Here is a 23,722-nt window from a genome sequence, read left to right on the forward strand (position 1 = left end):
GTTTGTGTGGTTTTGGAGGTATATCTGGAGGAATTTGTGCGAATTCTATGCAGTAACCATTGTGGATAATGGATAATACCCAATTGTCTGTAGTAATGGGTAACCAATTTTTGTGGAAAGTTTGCAGTCTTCCTCCCACAGGAGAAGTGTGATGAGGGAAAATGTGGAGCGAGTCACTGTTTTCTGTGTGAGGTTTATTTTGTTGGCTGATATTTTCCCCTACCTCTGGGGAATTGGCCTCTGTAAGTTCCTCTAAACCCACCTCGTTGGTACGGAGGCTGGTAAGATGGTTTTGATTGTGAGGTGGATGCCTCAGATGTTTGGGCTCTAACACCAACCCTGTATTGAGGTTTTCGAAATGAACCTCTGAACTGTGTAGTATACAGAGCACCCATGGCTTTAGCAGTGTCTGAGTCCTTTTTCATTTTTTCGATGGCCATATCAACCTCAGGGCCAAAAAGCTGTTTCTAATTAAATGGCATGTTAAGAACAGCATACTGGATTGCTGGTTTAAACCCTGACGACCGAAGCCATGCGTGTCTCCGAATAGTGACAGCAGTATTGATTGTCCTAGCTGCTGTATCTGCTGAGTCTAGAGCTGACCTAATCTGGTGATTAGTAATAGCCTGCCCTTCCTCGACTATTTGCTGTGCCTTCTTTTGTTGGTCTTTTGGGACATGCTGGATGATATCTTTCATCTCGTCCCAGTGGGCTCTATCACACCTAGCCAGTAGTGCTTGGGAGTTGGCTATTCTCCATTGATTAGCTGCTTGCGATGCCACTCTTTTACCAGCAGCATCGAATTTCCTGCTTTCCTTGTCTGGTGGTGGTGGTGCATCACCAGATGACTGGTAGTTGGCCCGCTTCCTTGCTGCACTGACAACTACGGAATCATGAGGTAGCTGTTGGGTAATGAATGCCGGATCAGAGGAAAGCGGCTTATATTTTTTCTCCACTCTAGGAGTGATGACCCTGGCTTTAACTGGCTCTTGAAAAATTTGATGTGCGTGTTTCAACATGCCTGGAAGCGTGGGAAGGGACTGGTAAGTAGTGTGAGTGGAGGATAATGTATTAAAGAGAAAATCATCCTCAAGAGGCTCGGTGTGCATGGCTACGTTGTGGTATGGCGGTGCCCTAGACAAAACCTGAGTGTATGAAGTGCTTTCTTCTGGTGGCGATGGTTTTGAAGGATAGCAGTAAGGGCTGTTATCAGAAATGGGATCATCATAGAGATCCCATGGGTCGACATGGCCTTGTTGTGAATTTGCAGAGTGTACTGGAGACTGTACAGGTGTAGGGGCACTAGGGGGAGAGACAGTCTGGTGAGGAGAATGAGGAGGAGACTGATGAGGGGAGAATTGCAGAGGTGGAGTTTTCTGTTTGGGCTTGGCACTTTAGCTGGTGGCTGATCAGTGTCGAATTGTCCTTGAAAGGCTAGCTTCCTCTTAGTTTTCAGAGGAGGTGCAGTTATGATCTTGCCAGTGTCTTTATGAATATGAATTCTGGCCTGCCTTTCATCAAATTCCTCCATTTGTGTGAGTTCCTCCGAAACTCTATGGCTTTCTTTAAGTTGGTTTGAAAGTACATGCTCCTTGGTGTAGATGGGTCTTTTCGGCCCGAAGCTGGTTTTCTCGGGATCGAAAGGTCTGGAGTGGATGTTGGCCTCGGCTCCGACAGGGATTTTCGCAGCTTCGACTCGATGGGTTGGTGTTTGCCTGTTTCGGAGCCTGTGCTTCGGCTCAAGTCCGAAGGCTTCGGTGGCGTGGCCTTTCTCGGTGCCGAACTTGTTGCTTGGTCACCGGAAGTCTTTTTGCAGGTGGAGCCATGGCCTTTCGGCAGTGGCGTTCCCGAGGCCTTTTGTTTGGGCTTGGGTTGGACATGAGCAGGCGTACTCACGTGCTGTCCTGCCGTGACCGGTCTGTCCTGGTCAGACTTGTGCTCGGAGTCGGACCCTCGAGCGGAGACTGCGGTCTGCATAATCTCCTCTTCCTCCACGTCGAGACGTTCGGTGCTTCTCGACGCCATTTCCTACCTTCGCGCTCTTCTGTCTTGTAGAGTCTTCTTCGAGCGGAAGGATCTGCAGGCCTCGCAAGTATCCTTTCGATGGTCTGGAGATAGACAAAGATTACAGACGAGATGTTGGTCTGTAAATGGGAACTTGGCGTTGCACCGAGGGCAGAAGCGAAATGGGGTCCATTCCATGAGGCTTCGGTCGGCCCGACCAGGCCAGAGTTGGGTGCGGGTGCCCTGAAGGGTGAGTAAAGAAGTTGGATCTGCTGGTACCGAAGTGTCAATGATAGAGGATACGCGATCGAAACAATACCGACGAATTAAGAGAGTTTTCAGGACTTTTCCGACTCGAACTACCGGAGCGAAAAGAAACACGTCCGAACCTGATGGCGGCAAGAAAACAATCTAAGATGGAGTCGATGAGGAGGAGTCACTCGATCCCATGACTCGAAAAGACTTCTTAGAAGAAAAACAACTTTTAACACTCCGAGCCCAACACTAGATGGCAGGACCTATGCGTAGCATGTGTATCTGCAGCTACACATGCCATCAAACATATGGAAAATGTCACTTACCCAGTGTACATCTGTTCGTGGCATGAGACGCTGCAGATTCACATGCTGTGCATTATCCTGCCATCTAGTGTTGGGCTCGGAGTGTTACAAGTTGTTTTTCATCAAAGAAGTCTTTTCGAATCACGAGACAGAGGGACTCCTCCCTTTCGGCTCCATTGCGCATGGGCGTCGACTCCATCTTAGATTGTTTTGCCCGCAGAGGGTGAGGTAGGAGTTGTGAATATAGTAAATGTGCCCATGCATTGGAGTAAGTACGTATGTACATAATGTGTATTAAAATAGTATTTATTTACAAATTTACAATTTTCATTCAACTTATAACGGCTACAGGCTCCCGGGGAGGTGTGAGGGCGCATGTGAATCTGCAGCGTCTCATGCCACGAACAGATGTACACAGGGTAAGTGACATTTTCCATTCGATGGCATTTGTAGCTGCAGATACAAATGCTGTGCATAGACTAATAAGCAGTAATCTCCCCAAAAGCGGTGGCTTAGCCTGTAGGAGTTGAAGTTGTCTGAAATAATGTTTGTAATACAGACTGTCCTACTGTGGCTTGTTGTGTTGCTAACACATCTACACAGTAATGTTTTGTGAATGTATGAGGCGTAGACCATGTGGCTGCCTTACAAATTTCTGTCATAGGTATATTCCCTAGAAAAGCCATTGTGGTGCCTTTTTTCCTAGTGGAATGCGCCTTTGGTGTAATAGGTAGATCTTTTTTTGCTTTAATATAGCAGGTTTGAATACATTTCACTATCCATCTGGCAACGCCTTGCTTGGATATAGGATTCCCTGCATGAGGCTTTTGGAAGGCTACAAACAATTGTTTTGTTTTGCAAAACTGTTTTGTTCTGTCAATGTAATACATTAGTGCTCTTTTTATGTCTAACGTATGTAAGGCTCTTTCGGCTACTGAGTCTGGTTGTGGAAAAAAGACTGGGAGTTCCAATGTTTGGTTTAGGTGGAATGGTGATATAACTTTTGTTAAGAATTTGGGATTTGTACGGAGAACCACTTTATGTTTATGTATTTGTATAAAGGGTTCTTGTATAGTAAATGCTTGTATTTCACTTACTCTTCTAAGAGATGTGATAGCTATTAGGAAGGCTACCTTCCAAGTTAAGTATTGCATTTCACAAGAGTGCATGGGCTCAAATGGTGGTCCCATGAGTCGTGTTAATACAATATTGAGGTTCCACGAAGGTACTGGTGGTGTTCTCGGGGGTATGATTCTCTTTAATCCCTCCATAAATGCTTCGATAATGGGTTTTATGAGCCTGGATGACCCAAGGGAGGGTGCATTTGCAGAGAATCTGTAAGGACATAGCTGCCAGGTGAACCTTAACTGAGGCATGTCCGAGCCCAGTTTTAGATATAGCAAGGAGGTAGGATATAATTTGCTCTGGTAGAACCTTTAACGGATGTATATTGTTTTGTTGGCAACAGATACAGGCTTAAGTGGAGAAAGTTTTGTAAGTCTTGTTTGTACTGTCAGCTTGCGCTCTGGACAAAATAATTTTGCATTCTTTGTCAATGTTCATGCCCTACAACTCATGGATCTCAGGAGACATGCATGCAATTGGAGAAAGGGTGGTTCTGAATGTAATATCTGTCCTCGTCTCTTCATTAGAAGTTTGTGCTGGCTGGGAAGTTGTAAGGGATTGGCCACCGACAGGAGAATGAGCTCCATGTACCAATAATGTCTGGGCCACTTGGGTGCTATGAGGATGAGCTTGCAACCCTCTGATTTCATCTTCTTGAGAAGTCTGGGGATCATTGGGAAGTGAGGAAAAGCATATACAAAGATCCTGGACCATCGCATCGAAAGAGCATTCCCCCATGACCCCGGGAGTGGGTATCGACTGGCGTAAAACTGGCATTTGGTGTTCTCGTTGGTGGCAAAGAGATCTAAGGCTGGCCACCCACAGCAGTGAAAGATCTTGTCTACTTCCTTCTGAGTGAGCTCTCATTCATGGCAGCTGCCGTCTGTCCTGCTGAGAGAGTCTGCCAGGGAGTTGTTGATACCCGGAACATGTTCTGCTCTCAGAGAAATCTTGTGAAGAGTGAGCCATTCCCAGAGAGATTGTGCTTCTCTAGAGAGTCAGAGATCATGTTCCTCCCTGTTTGTTGACATAGCACATGCTTGTTGTGTCATCTGTGCAGATCAACACTGAGGATCCTGAAATCCGAGGGAGGAATGCTTTCAGAGTAAGAGATATCACCCTTAATTCTAAAAGATTTATGTGCATTTTCTTCTGGGAGTTGGACCATTTTCCCTGAATGCACATGTCTTGCAAATTACCTCCCCAGCCTTCCAGAGAAGCGTCTGTTATAATGAAATCTGGCATTGGCGTTAGAAAGCTCAATCTCTGAGAGATATGGCTGGTTTGGGACCACCACCGCAGGGTCTCCCCCATCTTTGGTGTAATATTGATTACATCTTCGAAGGATCCTTGAGACTGGGTCCATTGCAGTTGCAATTCCTCCTGTAATGGTCTCATTCTTAGTCTTGCTAGATGGACCAAGGTGATTGATGAGGAAGTCATTCCTAAAAGCGACTTGAATGCTCGGGCTGAAAGAGACTTTTTTTTTTTTTTTAGATGAAGGTAGCCATGTTGGCCAGCTTCTGTTGCAGTCCCATTGAGAGATAAGCCTTGCTTTTGACTGTGTCAAGTTTCGCACCCAAAAAGACTATTTAGCGTGTTGGAAGAGTAGATGACTTTTGGTAGTTTACTGTTAGACTTAGGTTGTGAAATAATGCTAGGCAGGCGTTGGTGGCCTTGGATGCCAGGTGTGAAGTTGGTGCCTTTATTAGCCAGTCATCCCAATCCAGGAAGATTTGAAAGCCTTCATTGCAGAGAGTGGCTGCAGTCGTCGCTAGACATTTTGTGAAGATTCTTGGTGCGGACTTTAATCCGAACGGAAGAACCTTGAATTGGTAATGGCCACTGGCCACGGTGAAGCGGAGGTATCTGCGATGCTTTGCATGTATGGGGATGTGGAAATAGGCATCCTGGAGATCCAACAAGGTCATGTAACCTCCGGTGTTGAGAAAGTGAAGGATATCTGAAAGTGTGATTATACAGAAGGATTGTTTCCTTAGAAATTTGTTTAATTGTCTAAGGTCTAGGATTGGTCTCCATTCCCCTGACTTCTTTCTTATGAGAAATAACAAAGAATAAAATCCTAGTCCCCTCTGGTGTACAGGGACCTCTTCTATCGCACCCTTGGAGAGCATTTGGAATGCTTCTTGTTTTAGCAAGTGAAGAGGAGGTGGATGCGATTTCCCAGGAGGGTGGGCTGGTGGTTTCAGTACAAATTTTAGCGTATGACCGTGAGACACTATATCCAGCACCCATTTGTCTGATGTTATCTTTTCCCAATTCTGTTGATAATTGGAGATGGTCGCCCCCACTGGATGGAATTGAGGGAAACATTGAACTGCAGCCGGTACCCATAGAGGATCATTGTTTACGGGGTTGAACCCAGGCTTGTGAGGTCTGTTTTCTTCTTCTTCCACCTTGCCTGATGTAGGTGGCTGTAGATGGCTGTCTATAAGACTGTTGATAAGCTGGCTTGTACTGTGACTGTTGGTACTGTCTACGGTAGGGACCCTGAAACGACGAGAAACCTCTACCTCTGGCTCCCCAACAGGGCTGCTTCTTTTCCAGTAGGGTACACAGAGAACGAACAGTCTCATTATCCGTCTTGATGGCTAGTAGGGCGTCATCTATGTGTTTGCCAAAAAGAGTTTGGCCATCATAGGCCATGTCTAATATTCTGGACTGAACTTCGGGTCTGAAAGAGGTTGCTTTTAACCATCCATGGTGGCGCAAAACTGCCTGCTATCGGAAGCCTGTGGAGGGCTATGTCCAGGGCGCAGTTGATTATCTCTGCTGAAGTACGTTCCCCCTCCTGCAGTATCTTATGTGTCCCAGGTTGTTTGTCATCTGGGATGAGCTCAATGAATGCATTCATGTCAGACCACATTTGACGGTCATAGCGACCTAAGATAGCCAGGGTGTTTGCAGCACGCGCAGTAATAGCCGACATCAATGAGAACCTCTTGCCCACGTTGTCCAGACGTCTACTTTCCTTGTCTGGCGGGGTAGAAATAGGCATAGATAGATTCTTAGAACATCTTTGGGCAGCCTGAGATATGACAGAATCTGGTTTTGGGTGCCCTGTCAAACAGGCTGGAGAGTCATGTGTAGCCTTTATTTTTTATCTAGTTTCGGTGGGACTGGCAGAACTGTAGCTGGATTTTCCATAATTTTTTGACCTTCACTCCAGATAAAGTCTTTGATGGGGATTGTCCTCACCGACTTTCATGCCTGTTCTTTAAAATCATGGAGGAAGCATTCTAAATGTGAGACAGATGTTGGTAAATGGAAACGTGTAGCAGCTCTGTCCATTAAATTATGTAAACCTCCTATATCCTCCGGTGGAGAATCTGATGGATGAGGAGGTGGCAACGATGGTGTAGGAGCTAAACAGTCGTCCCATTCATCGTTAGGTTGTTGGGGAGTAAGAATCCCTCCTCCTTCCCTTTCATCTTCAGAAGAGGAAATGTCCTCTCTGGGTGGAGTGGCTATTGCGGACGTAGGTGTGAGCCTGGGCGTTACCGGAGGCATATTCTTCGGTGTAACCGTGGCTGTGTCTGAGTTGCAGTTGGAAATCTCCTTTTATAATCTTGTAACGGTTTACAAGTCCTGAATTAAGGAAGCAGGCATTTGTACTGTGTCCCTTGGCTGATGCAATGGCTCATAGTAACATCTTTAATGCGGATAATAAGACTGGTACTTTTGCTCGTACTCATCATCATCAGCCTCTTGGCATTTGACATGTGACTGGGATGGGCTGTGTGCTTCACCAAACGGCACTTCCTCCTCAGACTCCTCCCAATCTAGCAGGTGACTAGGCAGTAAGGTTGTCACCTTACTAGGTGATGTATCGGAGGGATATACAGCAGATCTAGAAAGTAGTGTAATAGTTGCCATTGCTTGGATGTCAGGATATCCAGAAGAAATGGGGATCACGCTATCTTGGCTGGTAGTGAACTAGTGCGGTCGTCAATGATGGTATTGTCGACGATGGTGTTGTTATTGATGGTGTCTACGACGATGGTCTCGTCGTCGGTGTCGGTTTTGTCACCAATGATGGTCTCGTCGACGGTGCCCTCGTCGCGTGAACTGTTTCTGTCGACGATGCCCTCATTGGCGAGCCTCTTACCGACGAAGGCTTTCTGGATGGGATTTTGTCGACTGCTCCAACGATAAATGTCCCTTCTCACGGACTGATGGAATTGGAGCTTTTAAAATAGACGGCGGCCAATTATGGGTAGAAAAGGTTAGTAGCAACCACATTTGGAGGAGATAGAATAATCAATGGGGTCCTGGTCAGCAGGATCCCAGTGAACAAAGTCTAACACACTGACAACAGGCAGAAAATGGGGGTAACCATGCCAAGAAAGAGGGCACTTTCCTACGCCAGACTATGTACAAATGGTTAAACCGCTGTAGGATTTAATTTCTCCTGACCCTCCAGTACAAAGGGCACATTAGAATACTCAGATTTTTATAACCCTTTAGACTGACATGCTTGCATCCTAACACTTAGACACATGTGTCAACACAACTAACTTGGTGATCTGAATAATTGCAGGATCTGCTGGTAATACACGTCATCTTTTATGAGGGTGATAATGTGCAGGCTGCATATAAATCACATTTATATTACAATGCTGAAATGCGTTTTGCTTTGCCAGAAATAATAGTGACTGAATTTCAGGCAGCTGTTATAAAGGAAAGACCACTGGCCCAGGGAAAACACATTATTGTTGTAACCCCCATTCCAGACTTAGTGGCTATCCACCAAGGCAAGCGTTCCTAATGAGAAAGCCTTACATCCAAGATGGAAACAATGGACCACCGCCTTAACAGCTACTGATGTTGACTATGCCTTTGACCCCACTTTACAAACACAAGAATTCATGCTGCATGAACAAGAATACCCTGTGGCCAGTCACATATTGCATCTTGTGTCATGAAAGATGGTGTATTCCATGCACAAAATACATTTATCCAATCCTTAGGGGATTGTACCGCTCAGCTGGCCAAATTGAAAGTTTGCATCCTGGCACTGGAGACTACGGATCCTGAATTCCCCACACTCAGTGTGTGATTTGTACTACTGTGTCCAAGTCATAATGCAAATTTACATTACTGGTGCCTGAATGGATGCAGAGATTCTAAAGGAAATGCTACTAAGCCTAAATTGCTTTTGGGAAAAGTGTTGCATCTTAAGGATTGCTTGCCACAGGCTCATATAATTCATACATTGAGCCATCAACGTGTTGGCGAACACAGTGAAGGGAATTTACTAGCTGATGAAGCCGGCAAAGCAGAAGTTCAGACTGTAGTTGCGATTACTCATTCACACACAAGGATGGAGGATGACATCTCCAGCAATATATCCTTAACTATTGAGGGTCCAAAACATTCCTTTTGCTTGTATTCCCAGGGAGGGCAATCGAGTGATAACTATTCAGGACCACAGGCTAGAATTAATCAATGCTGCTTATAAGGTATTAGATCTGCCCATGCAGGTGTGGCGGCTACAGTTTCCTTACTACAAAAACGCTATTGGTGACATGGTCTGTACACACAGACAAAACAGTATGTCCTCAGTTGTGAGATCTGTCAACAAATTAAAAGTTCCATTACAGCTCGCCCACCCTGGGCACCCCTCTTAGTGTCGAACAAACATCTATAATGTGTGTATTTGGGTCATTGCAGACCTCTACACTCAGATGGTGTTTACGTTTATTCTATTGCCTGTAGATTCAAGGTCTAGATTTCTATGGGTGAGGCAACAGACATCGGCTGACGCCCGAACTGTTATTAAATATTTGCAAGATATATACAGTAGCAGCATTACACTCGGACCAGGGACCAGCTTTTGCCTCTAAGGCTTACCGGGATACCATGGGAACCATGGGTGTTGCTGTGCATGATTTCCCCCCTATCATCCTGATTGAAATTCAATAGTGGAAAGGAAGAACATGGACTTAAAGCAGTCCTGAAAAGCTATAGTATTAGATTCAGGTCGTAGTTGAATCCATAACCTGCATGGAGTCCGAAGAGTTTTAAATAATCTGCCCAGAAGATCTCTGGGTGGCTGGACCCCCTCTGAGGTCCTGTTTGGTGTCCAGATGTACATTACAGAACATAATTAACCCTGGCACGGGGCACTAGATAAGCTTTCTGACGTTAATGAAATTTCTAAGTCCTCGCCCACTGACAAAGTAGAGCAAGTGCCGTCTGCTGTCTGGATTCCTAACGTTGGAGATCCAGTTTGAGAGAAGATTACAAACAGAAAGGAATTTGGCCCATCATAGTGAGCACCGGTGTCAGTCCTTGACATTCAAGGTACCAGAGCCGAGATTTTGCATACGCTTGCTGGTTGTAGAAACAAACAGTTTGTTTCAATTGATCTACTTCAGCTACATCATTTGGCCAGTCCTAAAAAGTAAGCCACGGAGGCTCCTGGGCAGTTCCCCGTTCCTCCCACTACCATGCAGGAAATCCCTCTACAAGCATTAAGTAATACCAATATTGCTTCTGCCCGGCTGGGGATTTCAGATGTTGAACTTCCTTTAGCTCCTGTTGCTACTGATAACACTGAATACACATCACATGTGAGTCTATAGTTTTGTACTGCTACTCCAAATAATTAAATCGTTTAAGAACCACCTTTTAAGGTGCCTACCAGTTCTCCTTTGCCAAATGAGGGCATTTGTTTTTGCACAGACTGCCTCTGGTTACTCTGACGGTATTGATGGTTTACTTCAAATTACTCACATACTTCACTGCATGGTGGATGTGCATTTCTTTCTATTTAGATTAAAAACAGTAAGGAGGGACTAGGAGCACGACTACGGTCCAGCACGCATGCTCAGTTAATAGAAGTGTCAGCAAGAGGTATGCAGTTCCTATAATCCACATAGATAAGAAGGAGGAATCAAGACAACAGGTCAGAGGGAACTGATCCATTAGAAGCAAGAGCCATCACACACCCATATGGGTGTCATGCCTCATCATCGGGCAGGGCCTCATTGGGCCGGCACCGCAGTGCCCAAACGGCACTTCAAGTAATCTCTTTGCCAGAGATCTGTTAAAGATTTCAAAAGCCGTGGTGAAGCAATCGTGGAGATGCAGTGTGTGTAAACTGGTGATGGAGTGAGTTAAAAATTATCAAGAGGACCCGATAAATTCTTTATTAAGCAGGTGTCTCTTGCCATAAGTAAAAATAATATATGGCTGTGCTGGAGATAATGATCCTTCACAGCTCAAATGTAGTGAAGAAAGAGGTCAATATGCTTCTTGCCGTTAATTAGCCACGGTTGCTCTAGGTAATTCATCAGGATCAGAAAATAAAGTAATCTACAACTGATTAGTACTGAGAATATTATGTTAGAAAATGATCCAATCAGAAAATCACCCACATGTACAGTGTTGTAGGGTATATCTTGTAAAGGAAACTGTGCCTTATTCAATCCTCATCGAGTAAGAAGAAAGGTGTCCTGCATGGGAAAGCTTTGGCATCTTACCCCACTCCCGGGTTGCAGAATGGGGTAGGTCTCTGGAGTTTTCCCGTGCAGCACACCTTTCATTAGGCTGCTGTGTGCTCCTCTGCCAACACCTATAAGGCGTAGAAAGTAGGTCAGACATATTTACTAAATCATTTAGTCTAAGCAAGTCTTCTGTTGGACCAGGATAGGAGAAACGCATATCATTACAAAAGCTCCAGGAACAAGGGTCCCTAAAACACTATGAGAAACACAATCCCTCCAAAGAGGAATTAAATAGAAAATATTTAGCCTAGACTCCAAGAAGAACTGTTCATTACAATGGGTATACTTACGATGCCAAATGCAGCGATAATATTCTTCAAGCCGTACATTGAAAGTCCTCGTAGTAGCTGTCCTTCCACACATCTTTTCACAGTAAGTTTCTTGAGAGCTGCCTCGGGATCTTTTGTCTTGTCCCACTCTTCTCTACATTTAACTAAATAGTCTCTTTCAGCTGCAGCCAAATTTGAAAAATACAAATATAATCTGTCAAATTACAAAAATAGCACAGTACAACATCAGTCTATTTGTTATTAATTAAAGGAAGCCTGCTTCAACAAAAAACGTTAATGAAGCAGGTCATGGGATGCACATTGGAGGTAAATGTTTACAAAAACAATCCTTTTAGTCATTTTGATTATAAAAGGGCATTTCAAGCTGCAGACATGCAAGTAGGTTCCCTTTGATCTTTGCTTTGAATGTTCTCTCCTATTCTATGCATTACCTTTGTCTCATAGAAAGCTTTCCTATGGTGCTAGACCCACCACACACAACTGGCATCACAATCCAGATAAAAAGGTCAAATATTCAAATAGCTGTCTCTGGATGTGAGGGAAGTAATGGTGAAGGGGAGATGGGTGGTTCTTATAACCTGCAACCAGACATAATAAATGAAGACTACCTTGGAGCAACAGAACCAAGGAAAGTGGAAGGAGGACTTCAGTCTGAGATATTGTGCAGCATGGCTAAAAACAACAGACAAGGCCAATAGGTCCCAAACATGAAATCTATTGGTTTTGACAAAGCTTATCTGTTCTGTCTCATTCACATATTAATATTTCACTAGGCAAATGAAACACAAAATACATTCCTTCTGGTCTCTGAGTAGCTAGTTCACAAACAGGCATGGGTTTAAAATCGATCTTTTGCTTTGATTTGAATTTCAATTAACGACTTTTATTCCCAGCTGTTGCTCAGGACAATACAAAGGATATTTAAACACACTATTCATTATTTAAGAATTATTAAGTTTGATGATTCGTAATAAAGACTTAGTGTATATTTGTAAACATTGTTTACTAACTGCTTACCTTTATATGCCCAATAAAATGTTTTAAAAAAAAGAAAAAAAATGGATACAGTACCAAGGATGTATAAGTAAATGATATTGAGGAAGCTGGCAGAAAGCAAAAGAACTGAAAACAGCCTCCAATCCATCTAACCATCCCATGGACACAAAAGAGAACATTTCCTTCAACAACGGAATCATTCCATACAAAAAGTTGCCTTTTGCCCTTGGCGATCAAGGTTTGAAGAGACTGTTAAGCGAAACTGGAGAATTTGGGAAAATGACTGGCCAAAACAAGTTTTGTTTCCCTTATTTCAATCTTTTGGGCTGCCTGGATGAAGGATTTGGAAGCCTGTGCACAGAAAGATCCCACTACATCACACATCAAAAGAGAGGGAATGGAACTGGCAGACATTCTGTGTGGTGGATAGGGATCTAAGATACATGACATTGGGCACTTTGTACTTAGAGATTCAGACAATACCCCTTCCTCTATGCTCTTAAGCTCGATTACCAATACTTCTTATAATCATGGGGTGAGCAACCATAAGCATAGTAACACATGTTGCAGGAAGCTGGCGCTTTACATGGTATGTGAATTCTGTGTAAAGGGTCCAGGGATTCCCCAGTGAGTGGAAAGGTCTTGCTTTGCAATCCAAACGTGCTCTATTTAGGGGTGGTGTGGTCAAGAAGCTTTAGGCTTAACAGAGGAGTGCAGGACCTCTACAAATACACACAATAGTCAATAAATGAAACACACGACTCAAGAAGGATATCCACACCAATTAATAAAAATATCAAGAATCTGAAAAATCGTTCAGGTAAGTACGTTTTTAAAAAGGAATTCTTTACCCTTTAAGAAGTGGACACTGCAATTTCTAACTTCTGCAAGGAAAAACAAGTTCTGCAAAACAGGTAGAATAAATCAACATACAAGACCAATCTCCTGGGGTTAAAATGAGTAGTGGGCAAGGTCCAAGGTAGCACCCACAGTACACCCTCAGTGGCACGGGGGCAGCTGGGTGCAGAGTGCAAAACAGCATTTGGTGCCCAATGTGTTCCTATGGGGATCGGTCACTGTGGAAAGAGGCTGCAGGCTCTGGCCAGGAGGCCAGTTGAGATGAACCAATAGTGGGCTTAGGCATCACAATGCTTGGCACGAGGATTAAAGGATGGGGGCAAAAAAAGTGCCACTGCCATATTCTGATATGTTAGCTGTGATTAAAATTGGCTGATGAAAGTACTTTTCCACATTCACTTACCAGCAATGTTTGAACAACAGTGAACTAGGCAGCAGCTAGAGGGACTGCGAGGCTAACTAGAGGAGAGGACTTCCATTCCATCCTGAGAGCTAGATTAGCTTAGATGCAAGCTGTGGGTGTCAGATTTGGAACCACTGATTTAATAATTTTAGTTTAGTTAACACCTTCGGAGTCGCAGTCTGACCAAAAGGCAACACATTAACTTGAAACGTATTGCTACCTGTCACACGCTAGAGGAATTTACAGTTAAGAGGCCAGATAGCAATGTGAAAATAGGCGCCTCTTTTGTCCAGTACGGAAGGAATGTCTCCAAGTTGCAGTGATGCCATCATCTGCACCCAAGTGACCATTCTGAAGGTTTCTATTCATAGGAAGAAATTGAAAAGATAGTGATGCAAAAATTACATGGGAGCTTTTGTTCCTTTCTGCCGGTCTGAAGAAATGGAGTAAAATCCCTAGGTGACAAGATCAATACCATCTATGTCTAGCTATTTCTGAGCCTCCATCATCAGCTACTTTGATAAGCAAAGGCAGCAGGAGAAAAGGGGGGGGGAGAAAATCAGAGGAAGACGCACCAAGAATCGCTGACTAACTTATCACCATGGGCTGGGGAGTCTCAGTGGGAGACACAGTCCATCCTTTCTCCTTATACGCAGACAATGCCCTAATTTGCAAAATCACAGTTGTCGGTCCCAAGGTTATTGATGGAGGTATAAAGGTTTGGTGATGCATAAGGTTTATACATTAACAAGGACTAATCAGTAATATTTCTGCTGGTAAGGTTAGTTAGACATTCACTGGAGAGGCTTCCCAGGTTAGATTGGAGTTGGGAGTTGGGTAGATTTAGATATTCAGGAGTCCAAGTCTCACACACAGCAGAGAAACAAGTTGGTTACAACATAAGTAAGATGCTGACTACGCTGAAGGCCTCTTTCAGATTTTGGAAAATATTGCCCTGGATGGTGGCTGCAAGAAATCCAATAGCCAAAATGATCTTTCTGCCCAGGTGCTTGTATATTATACAGAGCTCCTTGCATCCGATACCAAGAGCTACTTTTAGAGGAATTGACAAGTTTCTGGTATATCTGATACGGGCAGCTAAGAGGAGTAAGGTGGGATTAACTGTGCTAAAATTGAATACAGAGAAGGAAGACCATGGGCTTCGAGGCTTGGAGCTGTACAACAAGGAAAATGCAATTCAACATGCTGCTTAATGGTGGTCTGAAAACGAGAACTGGGAAAAAATGTCTCCTTGCTGGAGTACTCGGGCAGACAATTTACCAATACTGTTAATGGCAGGAGTTAGACAGGATAACTGATGTCCATATATGGTACAGCGAGTAGCCAGTGAGTAGGAAACTATGGTGAAGGTGGTTCAGCCCTATTTTCCTAGGAAATGACTGCTGTGGTGGTATCCTGCAAATTAGCAGGACTATCTGCATGACATAGTAGACACAGGGGGTTGACACACACTGGCTGGCATGTACAAAGGAGACTCTTGTCACACATTTCAAGGAGCACATGAACAATTTCAGATAGGCCCAGGTCAGTTACTACAGTTCACTAAGCTGAATATGATTGCTAGAGGCATATGGTGGTGCTTCCCCAGGGCGCCCGAAGACACAAATACACTTGAAGGGATGTTGGATATGTATTCATGCAAGCACCACGTCGCACATATGTACCAAAAATTAAAGCAAAATTGAAATGGGAGGAAGAATTCCAGGAATTTTTGCCCCAAAGCAGACACCACAGGGCATGTGCCCACATGAGGGAGGTGTCTATAATGCTCAATTCAAACATGTAAATGTCCATATAATGAACCTTTCCTATCTTCTGCCCACTAGGCTACACAAAATCAACTCTGCCGGGCCACATGTATGTTGTAAATGTAGGATTGTGGGTATTGGATTTTTACATATGAGTTAGTGAAGCTTAAAAGTGGAACCCTATTGAAGGGAAGTAGTCAAGAGATTACTGGCGGTGATAGGAATCAATACAGAGTGATCGGTTTCCCAAGACTAAAAAAATGAATCAGTTATGTTGCCCTTGGACTACAGGTGCCCTAATGATAACCTGTGGGAAAAGAGACAAATACTGCATTTGGGCAATTAGCAACGACTTACAGGACTGTTCTTCTGGACTTAAGGTTAAGTATACTTCAAGGTCCAAGGCAGCACCAACAGGTTACTTCAGGAGGCACCGGGTGTCTGAGAGCAGAGGTGCCTTTCAGTGTCCAGTGCCCTTATGTTAAACCATGGGGAACGGTCCAGTTAGAAAGATGCTGCAAGTTGGGACTGGGGGACCAGTCTGGCTAAACCAGCAAGGGGCTCAGGTCTCACGATGCCTGAAGACATAAGGAATCCTTTGGTCCTCTTCTCCTACGGGCGGCCGGGTGCAGAGGTGTCCTGAGGTGTTGGGTTTTTGTCACCGGGTCATGCGTGGTAGAGGGGAGGCTACACAAAGAAGCTGCAGGCAGAGTCAGGAAGCCCACAGTTGGTTAACCCAACGTGGGCTTTGTCTCTAGAGGGTCAGTGGACCACGCAGGCACCTTTGCCCACATCAGCTCGGGCTAGGAGGCACGGATGAAGCAGTGCTTTCTGGTGTCCGGTTTTGGAGGTCCGGAGTCCTCGCAGTTTTATGGGGTGCCTGGAGGATGCAGGGGAGCAGCTCAGCTTTTGGAGGCACAGGCAGTTGCAGGACAAGTTGTCTTTGAAGCAATTGTTGAGGACAGCAGGCAGGTCAGTTGGGCTGGGGTCAAGTCAGCTACTGGTCTTCAATTATTGCTTTTGTGATTCTACAGGGTCCATCTTCTTTCAGGCCAGTAAAATCTGATTTTCTGGTGCCAAGTGCTCCCTTAAGTACTGAATTTAGGTGTGTTGGGGTATGTAGGGTAGTAGCTAATGGGCTACTTACCCCTGGGGTCACTACGCCCCCACATATGACCACTTCCTGTGGGAAGTGGGCATAACCCTGTCCTAGAGTTTCTAATTCTGCCATCACCAAGATGGCAGACTTTAAAATTCAGTGTCCACATCAGGTAGCTCACCTTAGGGGTAGAACTAATCTAAAGGTGGATACACCTCTCCGACTACTAATTTTCCCACCTGTCCAGGTGCCAAATGGGCCCTAGGTCAGGGGGGTCGGCATCTCCTCAGCTCTGAGGGAAGCCAGATTCGCTTAACAAAGGTGGTGGGAACTTTGAAACACGCTGCCTTGGAATTATATTTTGCAGGGCATCCTGTTGGAAGGGGTGTGTAACACCCCTGCCAGAGCAGGCTTTGTTCCTGACCTCCCGAGAGCAGAGGCTCTCACTCCTGGGGGCCAGAAACTTGTCTGCTATTGGCAGGCTGGTTTAGACCAGTCACCCAGCACACTAGTTGGCAGGTTTTTCACCACTAAGGTGCCCTCTTGTGCCTGTATTAATAAATCAATCACTGAAATCAGTGAGGGTTTATTAATACGAGTTGTTTGATACCAAACAATCTTATTTTCAGTGAAGCCATCATGTAGGTGGGGAACTCGTATTGACCAGTGCCTGCACATGTACTTAAAATGGTTTTCCCAATTACTTACTATGTCTAAAAATCGACAAAGGCATAGCAGGGGCATACCTGCTCTTGCAGATAGGACCAAACATGTAATATAATGCACCTTGTCTTAGTGAAGGATGGCCTGCTGTAGAGGCGACTTACATATACTGAATGCAGTGTTAGTGGGCATGCCACACAGGTCGTGTGTCATATCGTGTTTTCACTTTTAGCTGCACCAAGAAACGCTGCCTGCAATGGCAGTCTGTATGAGCTAGGTGAGGGGTCCAGGAGAGAGGCACAATACATACTGCAGCCCTTGGGAACCCTCTCTGGTACCCATGCCATAGGCACTCAGGGTACCATTTAGTAGAGACTTACAGGGATGCCAAAGGTGTTGCTAACTGTAGGAACAATTGTGCATTTTTGGGAAAGAACATGGACACTAGGGACCTGGTTAGCAGGGACCAAGTGCACTTCAGTCAAAGCTGCATCAAATACCAGGCAAAAGGTGTGTGTGTGTGTTTGGGGGGGGGGGGGGGGGCTACCGCAACAAAAGCCCAGTATCCTACATGTCATCAAGATTTCCTGTGAAGAAGGTAAACTGTGTCCTTGGAGAATGGCTCTTGGTATAATACGAACACGTGTGCACAATTGTTATTGTGTTATTTTCTGTTTCTTTGAAAATAAAATAGATATTTTCAAACAATCACCACGATTCTGTGGGATGCCTCTTCTTCCATGGAGTAACTAGTAGATTCTTTGTTTAACCAGGGGACAGATGCTCTGCAATGACCAGGCCCAGAAACATAATTCTGTTTCTATTGCAGTGGCAAAGTAATCTTTGGAATAGCGCAAAATCATTATTTGGGATATTTCTGAATATTTCTCCTTGAGACAAAGACAGGAAAATCAGGTAATTATCTCAACCAGCCTTGCTGAAGTGATCCACACCCTATGCTTGTCACTGCACTCTCCCTCCCACCAACAACCAACCCAGCAGAGGACTGATTATTCCCAGAAGCCTCTTTTATACTATTGACAGAAATGTTTATTTCGATCAATTGCAATGATACTCACTTTGTCGATCACAGAAGGACAAAAAGTTGATGTAACAGACATGACTTCAACTTGTGACCTGGCCCAAATCATATCCTTTCTGTATAAAGTAGGAGTGCAACCAGCTTATCTTTGCAACCAAGCATTCAAAAGTTAGGATCCATTCAATCATTTCAGCCATCACTTTGTTTTTTTCTAAATGAGACAGTGTAAGAGCAATAGGTATGCCTAAATATTCCTTGATGACTCTGCCATAAGATTCTGGATGTACCTTACTGAAATGGCTTAAGTAAGCCAAAACTAATCAGAGTTTCCTGGTGATCCCATCTAGAGGAGATTCAGGCCAAACTGTTACTGTTGGATCAGGACCAAGTTTGATTTACATTTGAATGCTCTTCATCAAGGGTGTTAGACTGTGGAGGATGGGAAGAAAAAAACATTGACTGATTGGCAGTAAATACAATGGCAGACATTAATTAAAGCATTCCCTCTATCATGTATTTTGCTTTTTGTTTTTCCAAGGGGGCTGGTGGGATACTGGTATTAAACATTTAGTGAACAGCTTCCTAAAAGGCACTCAAAAGCTGTAGCATGGGCTGATATGGAAAGGATGTTAATGTCAGCTGGGCCAAGCAAATCATGTCAGCTATTGCTCAATAACATTTGTGGTTGTTGTGGAGGTTTGTCTATAACAAGCACTTTCAAGCTGCCATCTCTTATTCAACTTGTAGGAGGCCACATCTGCAGTAGGAACATGAAATTTTTTTGCTTCTCAGCCAATGTATCAATGGTCCAATGTCAGTTCAGGAAAATAGAATACTTTCACCTCAATCTCCCTAATTGCTTTTGGGAGCATCTCCCTAAAAGACATGCAGGCCTCAATGCTGTGAGTGGCACAAATAGGCAAAACATAGCAATTATGGAGATCAGAGACAGACAGAGTAAGAGTGACAGATTCAGGGAATGCTGAATGTGTGGGTCAGGCAGTAACAAGCGGTACTAATGGGACAAGGGGCAATTACAGGATTGTTGTAAGGGGGTATTAACATTTGGTAACATGTCCTATTCATAGAATACTCCCTTGTCTATTTAACAAGATTTAATATTCTGAATGGAAAGCATGAGATGCAAATATGTTGCATACTAAAACACCTTTTTATCCATAGAGTGCATGAGAATGAGGGCCTATTCAGTTTACTGAGTACATGAACATCCTCTAGTATGCATTATTTTCCTATGTGTTTGAGCCAGAGTGTTTCAGGCATAACAACATATGTGCATAGTGACTTTTTAAAACAATTGTTAATGTGCAATGCATCTCACCTCCGGGTCTAGGTTTTAAGATTAAATCCATTACTTCATTCCAGTTGTTTTGCAAAATAGCTCTGAAAGCAGAAAGCAAGCCATTTAGTATACATCTATTGCTTGTGTATTCAGTCATGTTATGCAACAAAGCAATATATACACTTGCGTCTACCGAGAAAAGCTGGTTTCAATACTGGCATTCCAGAAATCTGCAACAATGGAATATTGCACCACACTGTAATGTTGAAAATACAACAAAAGGCGTTACCGTATTATTGGTTTGGATAAAGGTCTTCCGCATAACTTGGAAAGAAGTGCTGCCCTGCTATGCAGCTGTTTTTTTCTGAAATGCTTTGTTTTTGCTCAGTGAACACGGCGATGTGTGAAAAACGCTCAAGGTGCACCAGGGGTCATCCTTAGTAAAACCCATCAGACTGAAGTTGGCCTCTGCGCCCTCATTCCAGGCTAAGAGGTTGTGGTAGCATTATTAAAGTGGAGGGGCACAAGCCTTCTACCTTTGGGGGCATGTAGTAGGAAAAGGGTGAGTGAGGGTGCGACAGGAATATAGTGTGCATTTTCACTGTAACCGAGTGAATGCTGTGTCAATTTCGATACCATAAGCAAAGGTGCTTATTTGTTTAAGCTTTTATTATGTTACATTGCACAAAACACAGAGTACATGTAGAGAATTCCATGCAACATTTCATTATACAATGCATCAGTCGTGTTCTACCATAGCCCCAAGATCAAAACATAACACACATTTTGTAATAATATTAAGAACAGTACACAACCTAACAAAATCACCCTCTATCATCGAAATCCCCTTGGACTACTCCTCGTGGTACTCGTATATCCATAGTCTACTATACCGCACCCTACAGACTAATACAGCAAAGTGAAAGCATCCAAGCTGATCACGACCAAGAAACCCAAGGGTGCAGAAAATGTTTGCCACTGCCATCATCTGCCCGTGCAAGAGCGTAATGCCATCAGGCATATTGTCGGGTGTGGAGTGGGGGCTTGAATGCTGGTCACAATATGGTCTGTATAATCCACCCATACGCTGCTTCATCCCAGTGCCCCAGGGGATGGTATTGCATGTCACTGCTGGGTGGCTTTGGGTGGTATTCACAGATCAGTGAATCAGAGGCTCTGTGCCTCAGATGTAGGAATGGGCTCCAGATGTCCTCAGAGTGAGGCAAATAAGTTGTAAACAAGTTTCCCATATGTGGCGAACCTGAAAAGTGGTAGTCCATTCATAGTATTTGGGTGTAGCACGTTGTCGCCAATGCCCAAGGACACAAATTCTTGCCTCTATAAGAGCGGACGCCATCTAGCTTCACCAATGCACGCATGAGCCATCTGTGTCAGATATATAGTGCAAAAGACCCAATTTGGCCGGCTGTGCCACATGACGGTGGCTACTACCATGTACTAACTAATTACTAATAAAACATCCTCAATGTAAATTCAAATCTGTTACAAGTTATTTATCATATCTCAAGATTTCCCCCACATATGAAATTACTTCTGGATCGCCGAGCTGGGAGCGGCATAGAGTCTTGCCAGGCTGTCCCATAATTGATAATATTGCCAGAGTTGAGAGTGTGGTGCCTTCTTATTGGTATACAGCGACTCAAAGGACTTAAGGGAGCAGTTGGCACTGTATAGGTCTCCAACCATCCAGATCCCTGCACCATCCCATAGTAGTCAGTGGATCAGCAGTCGCCCAATCTGGATACTAGAATTTAACCATAGCAGTGCGTCTTGGTGCACTTTCATCATAGGTGGAAAGTCGTAACGCACTGAGATGTCTTGGCATACAATATGCCCAAGTACACGGGGGGAGGGACCTTCTATGGAGATTGAAGCAGGCCGCTTAGTATTGGCCACTAAAATGTGAACCAACTGCAATAGATGGTGTGCAAGCCAGTAAAGAAACATGTCTGGTAGTCGCATTCTCCCTCTCCACCCCCACCACTCTAGTATCAGCATGCAGCCGTGAGTGTTTAAGTCTTGGCCTTCTGACTGCCCGAATGATTTAATGCCTTTATTTAGTGCATGAAGGATCCCTTTCAGTATAAGTAAAGGTATAATGCCAAAGCGGTAGTTTAACCTCAGGGCCGTCACCATTTTTATCATCTGTATTCTTCCCTATAACAATATTTCTATGCAAGACCACTGCAAAAAGTAATTGGCAGTTTGGAGTATTAGGGGTTGCATATTGTCCAGTACCATGTTATTGAGTTGCCGATCAACCAGGATACTTCCACCTAGAAGCTTCACATGTGAAGACAAAGTCTATAGATGAGTGACATTACAGCCAATCAGTAACTGGCAGGGCTTCACACTGCCCCCAATATATGCCGTACCCTTAGAACGTAGAAAAGGAATTAATGGTAGAGATCAATACAGTAGAATAATGTTAACTGAACTTGCTTTAGTGGCAATGCTCTTAATATGTCTGTTTTGTCATATCGCCACAGCCATAAGACGGCTCAAGCGCAATGAGAAATGGAAGTGGTGACAAGGGGCACCCCTGCTGCATCACTTTGTGGATACCAAAGACCGGTAAGATTTGTCCCTTATATAGTGCATCTGGGTGCTGGGAACTGAATACAGCCATTGCACTTTAGCCAGGAAACCCAAGTCTACACGCGCCCTTTCTATAGTGCAAAATAGGTACCCTTTTCAATACGACTGAACACTTTTTCAGCATCCTGGGTGAGCACAAGCTTGTCAACCTCATCACTCTCACCTATCACAAAACATTAGCTAGAGTCCTCCTGTGGTCTCTGGATGAGATGCGTTATCTGCTTATTGATTTTGTTACATTCCATTGGGAATCCATCGTCTCACGGTGCCTGGCTATGGGGCATAGCTGATGTGGCATTTGATATCTTACCTATCCTTATTTACCCAACAAGCAATTGTCTGCCCTCTTTCGAAAGGGTGGGAAAGGTGGACGCCCTCCAGAAGTTGTGTTTCATACAAAAGCTCTCAAAGAATTGTGCACAGTATTACCTATTTCCATTGGATGAATAGCGAGGCTGCCCTCTATAGTTCTGATAGCGGGAATAGCTTGTTGAACTTCATACTGACGGAGCTTCGCTGCTAGGAGTCAAATAAACTTGTCACCTGTTCATAATGTTTGTAGGGCACACACTGCTTGAATAGTGCAATGTGTGTTGAGAGCAATTTGTCCCTTCTCTACCCGAGTTAGTAGTTTAGGGGGTGGCAACGTGGAGTATCCCTTGTCAGGTTGCAGACCTCCAGCTTCAGTAGCGTTTGGGGTTCTCAAGTTAACTACATCCAGAGGGCAGACTCTCTCAGTAACTAGGCTCTCACGGTGGCTTTGCCCATTGCCCATTAGAGTTATTGTCATCCAGGTACTGCCACAGGTGGTCATCTAGTTGCTTCTTAGCCTGGGGAATTTTTTTACGCAACATCATTCTCCGGGATTCTGTAAGGAGCCCAGAAATAGATGAGAAGAAACTGACCAGAAGAAAGGTTAAGTCAGTAGATTTTGTGACCAACTACACTAGGATCTTTTTTCATTTAATGTAATGACTAAATCCACCTAGACAGCAGCGTAGACTGATAGGGTAACCTGTAGGGAATCTGCGTGCATGTATAAGTAGTGTTGTACAGATGTAGCACGGAAGAGTTATGTAATGTGATGCAGATGGGTAAGAAAACCAAGAAAAACAAGCATTGGGATAGCCAATAGGTCTCACCTTTGGAACCTTATAAATATTTAACTATGCAACAAATCCTTTTTTTGGGCAGTCTTATATAGCGCAAACTCGACCCAAAGGTATTGGAGCGCTTTACATGAGCACCAGTTATGTTACACAGAGACACGTTCAATTTTTTTTCTGGTAGGCAGTGGGAGATTAAGTGATTTGCCCAGAATCCCAGGATGTTGAGCCGATGCTGAGACTCAAACCTGGTTCCCCAGCATTGAAGTCGGCAGCTCAGGCCGTTACACCACATCCTCTAACATTATCCTAGAATGCTTAACGTTAGTGATTGATAGAAACACATAGCTGCTCAA

General features: G+C 44.2%; 1 protein-coding gene across 1 annotated transcript in view; it reads right to left on the reverse strand.

The window, feature by feature from the left end:
* PUS7 (pseudouridine synthase 7) overlaps window positions 1-23,722 on the reverse strand; it is a 255,751-nt gene that overhangs the window by 82,994 nt on the left and 149,035 nt on the right. Inside the window, exons 10-11 of the mRNA XM_069229854.1 lie at window positions 19,681-19,742; window positions 11,512-11,672 (exon numbers count right to left, since the gene is read on the reverse strand). Coding sequence (XP_069085955.1) covers window positions 11,512-11,672; window positions 19,681-19,742 — 223 coding nt within the window. The remainder of the gene's footprint in view (window positions 1-11,511; window positions 11,673-19,680; window positions 19,743-23,722) is intronic.

Source organism: Pleurodeles waltl, chromosome 4_1 (genome assembly GCF_031143425.1).
Source record: "Pleurodeles waltl isolate 20211129_DDA chromosome 4_1, aPleWal1.hap1.20221129, whole genome shotgun sequence".
NCBI classification, from domain to species: Eukaryota; Metazoa; Chordata; class Amphibia; order Caudata; family Salamandridae; genus Pleurodeles; species Pleurodeles waltl.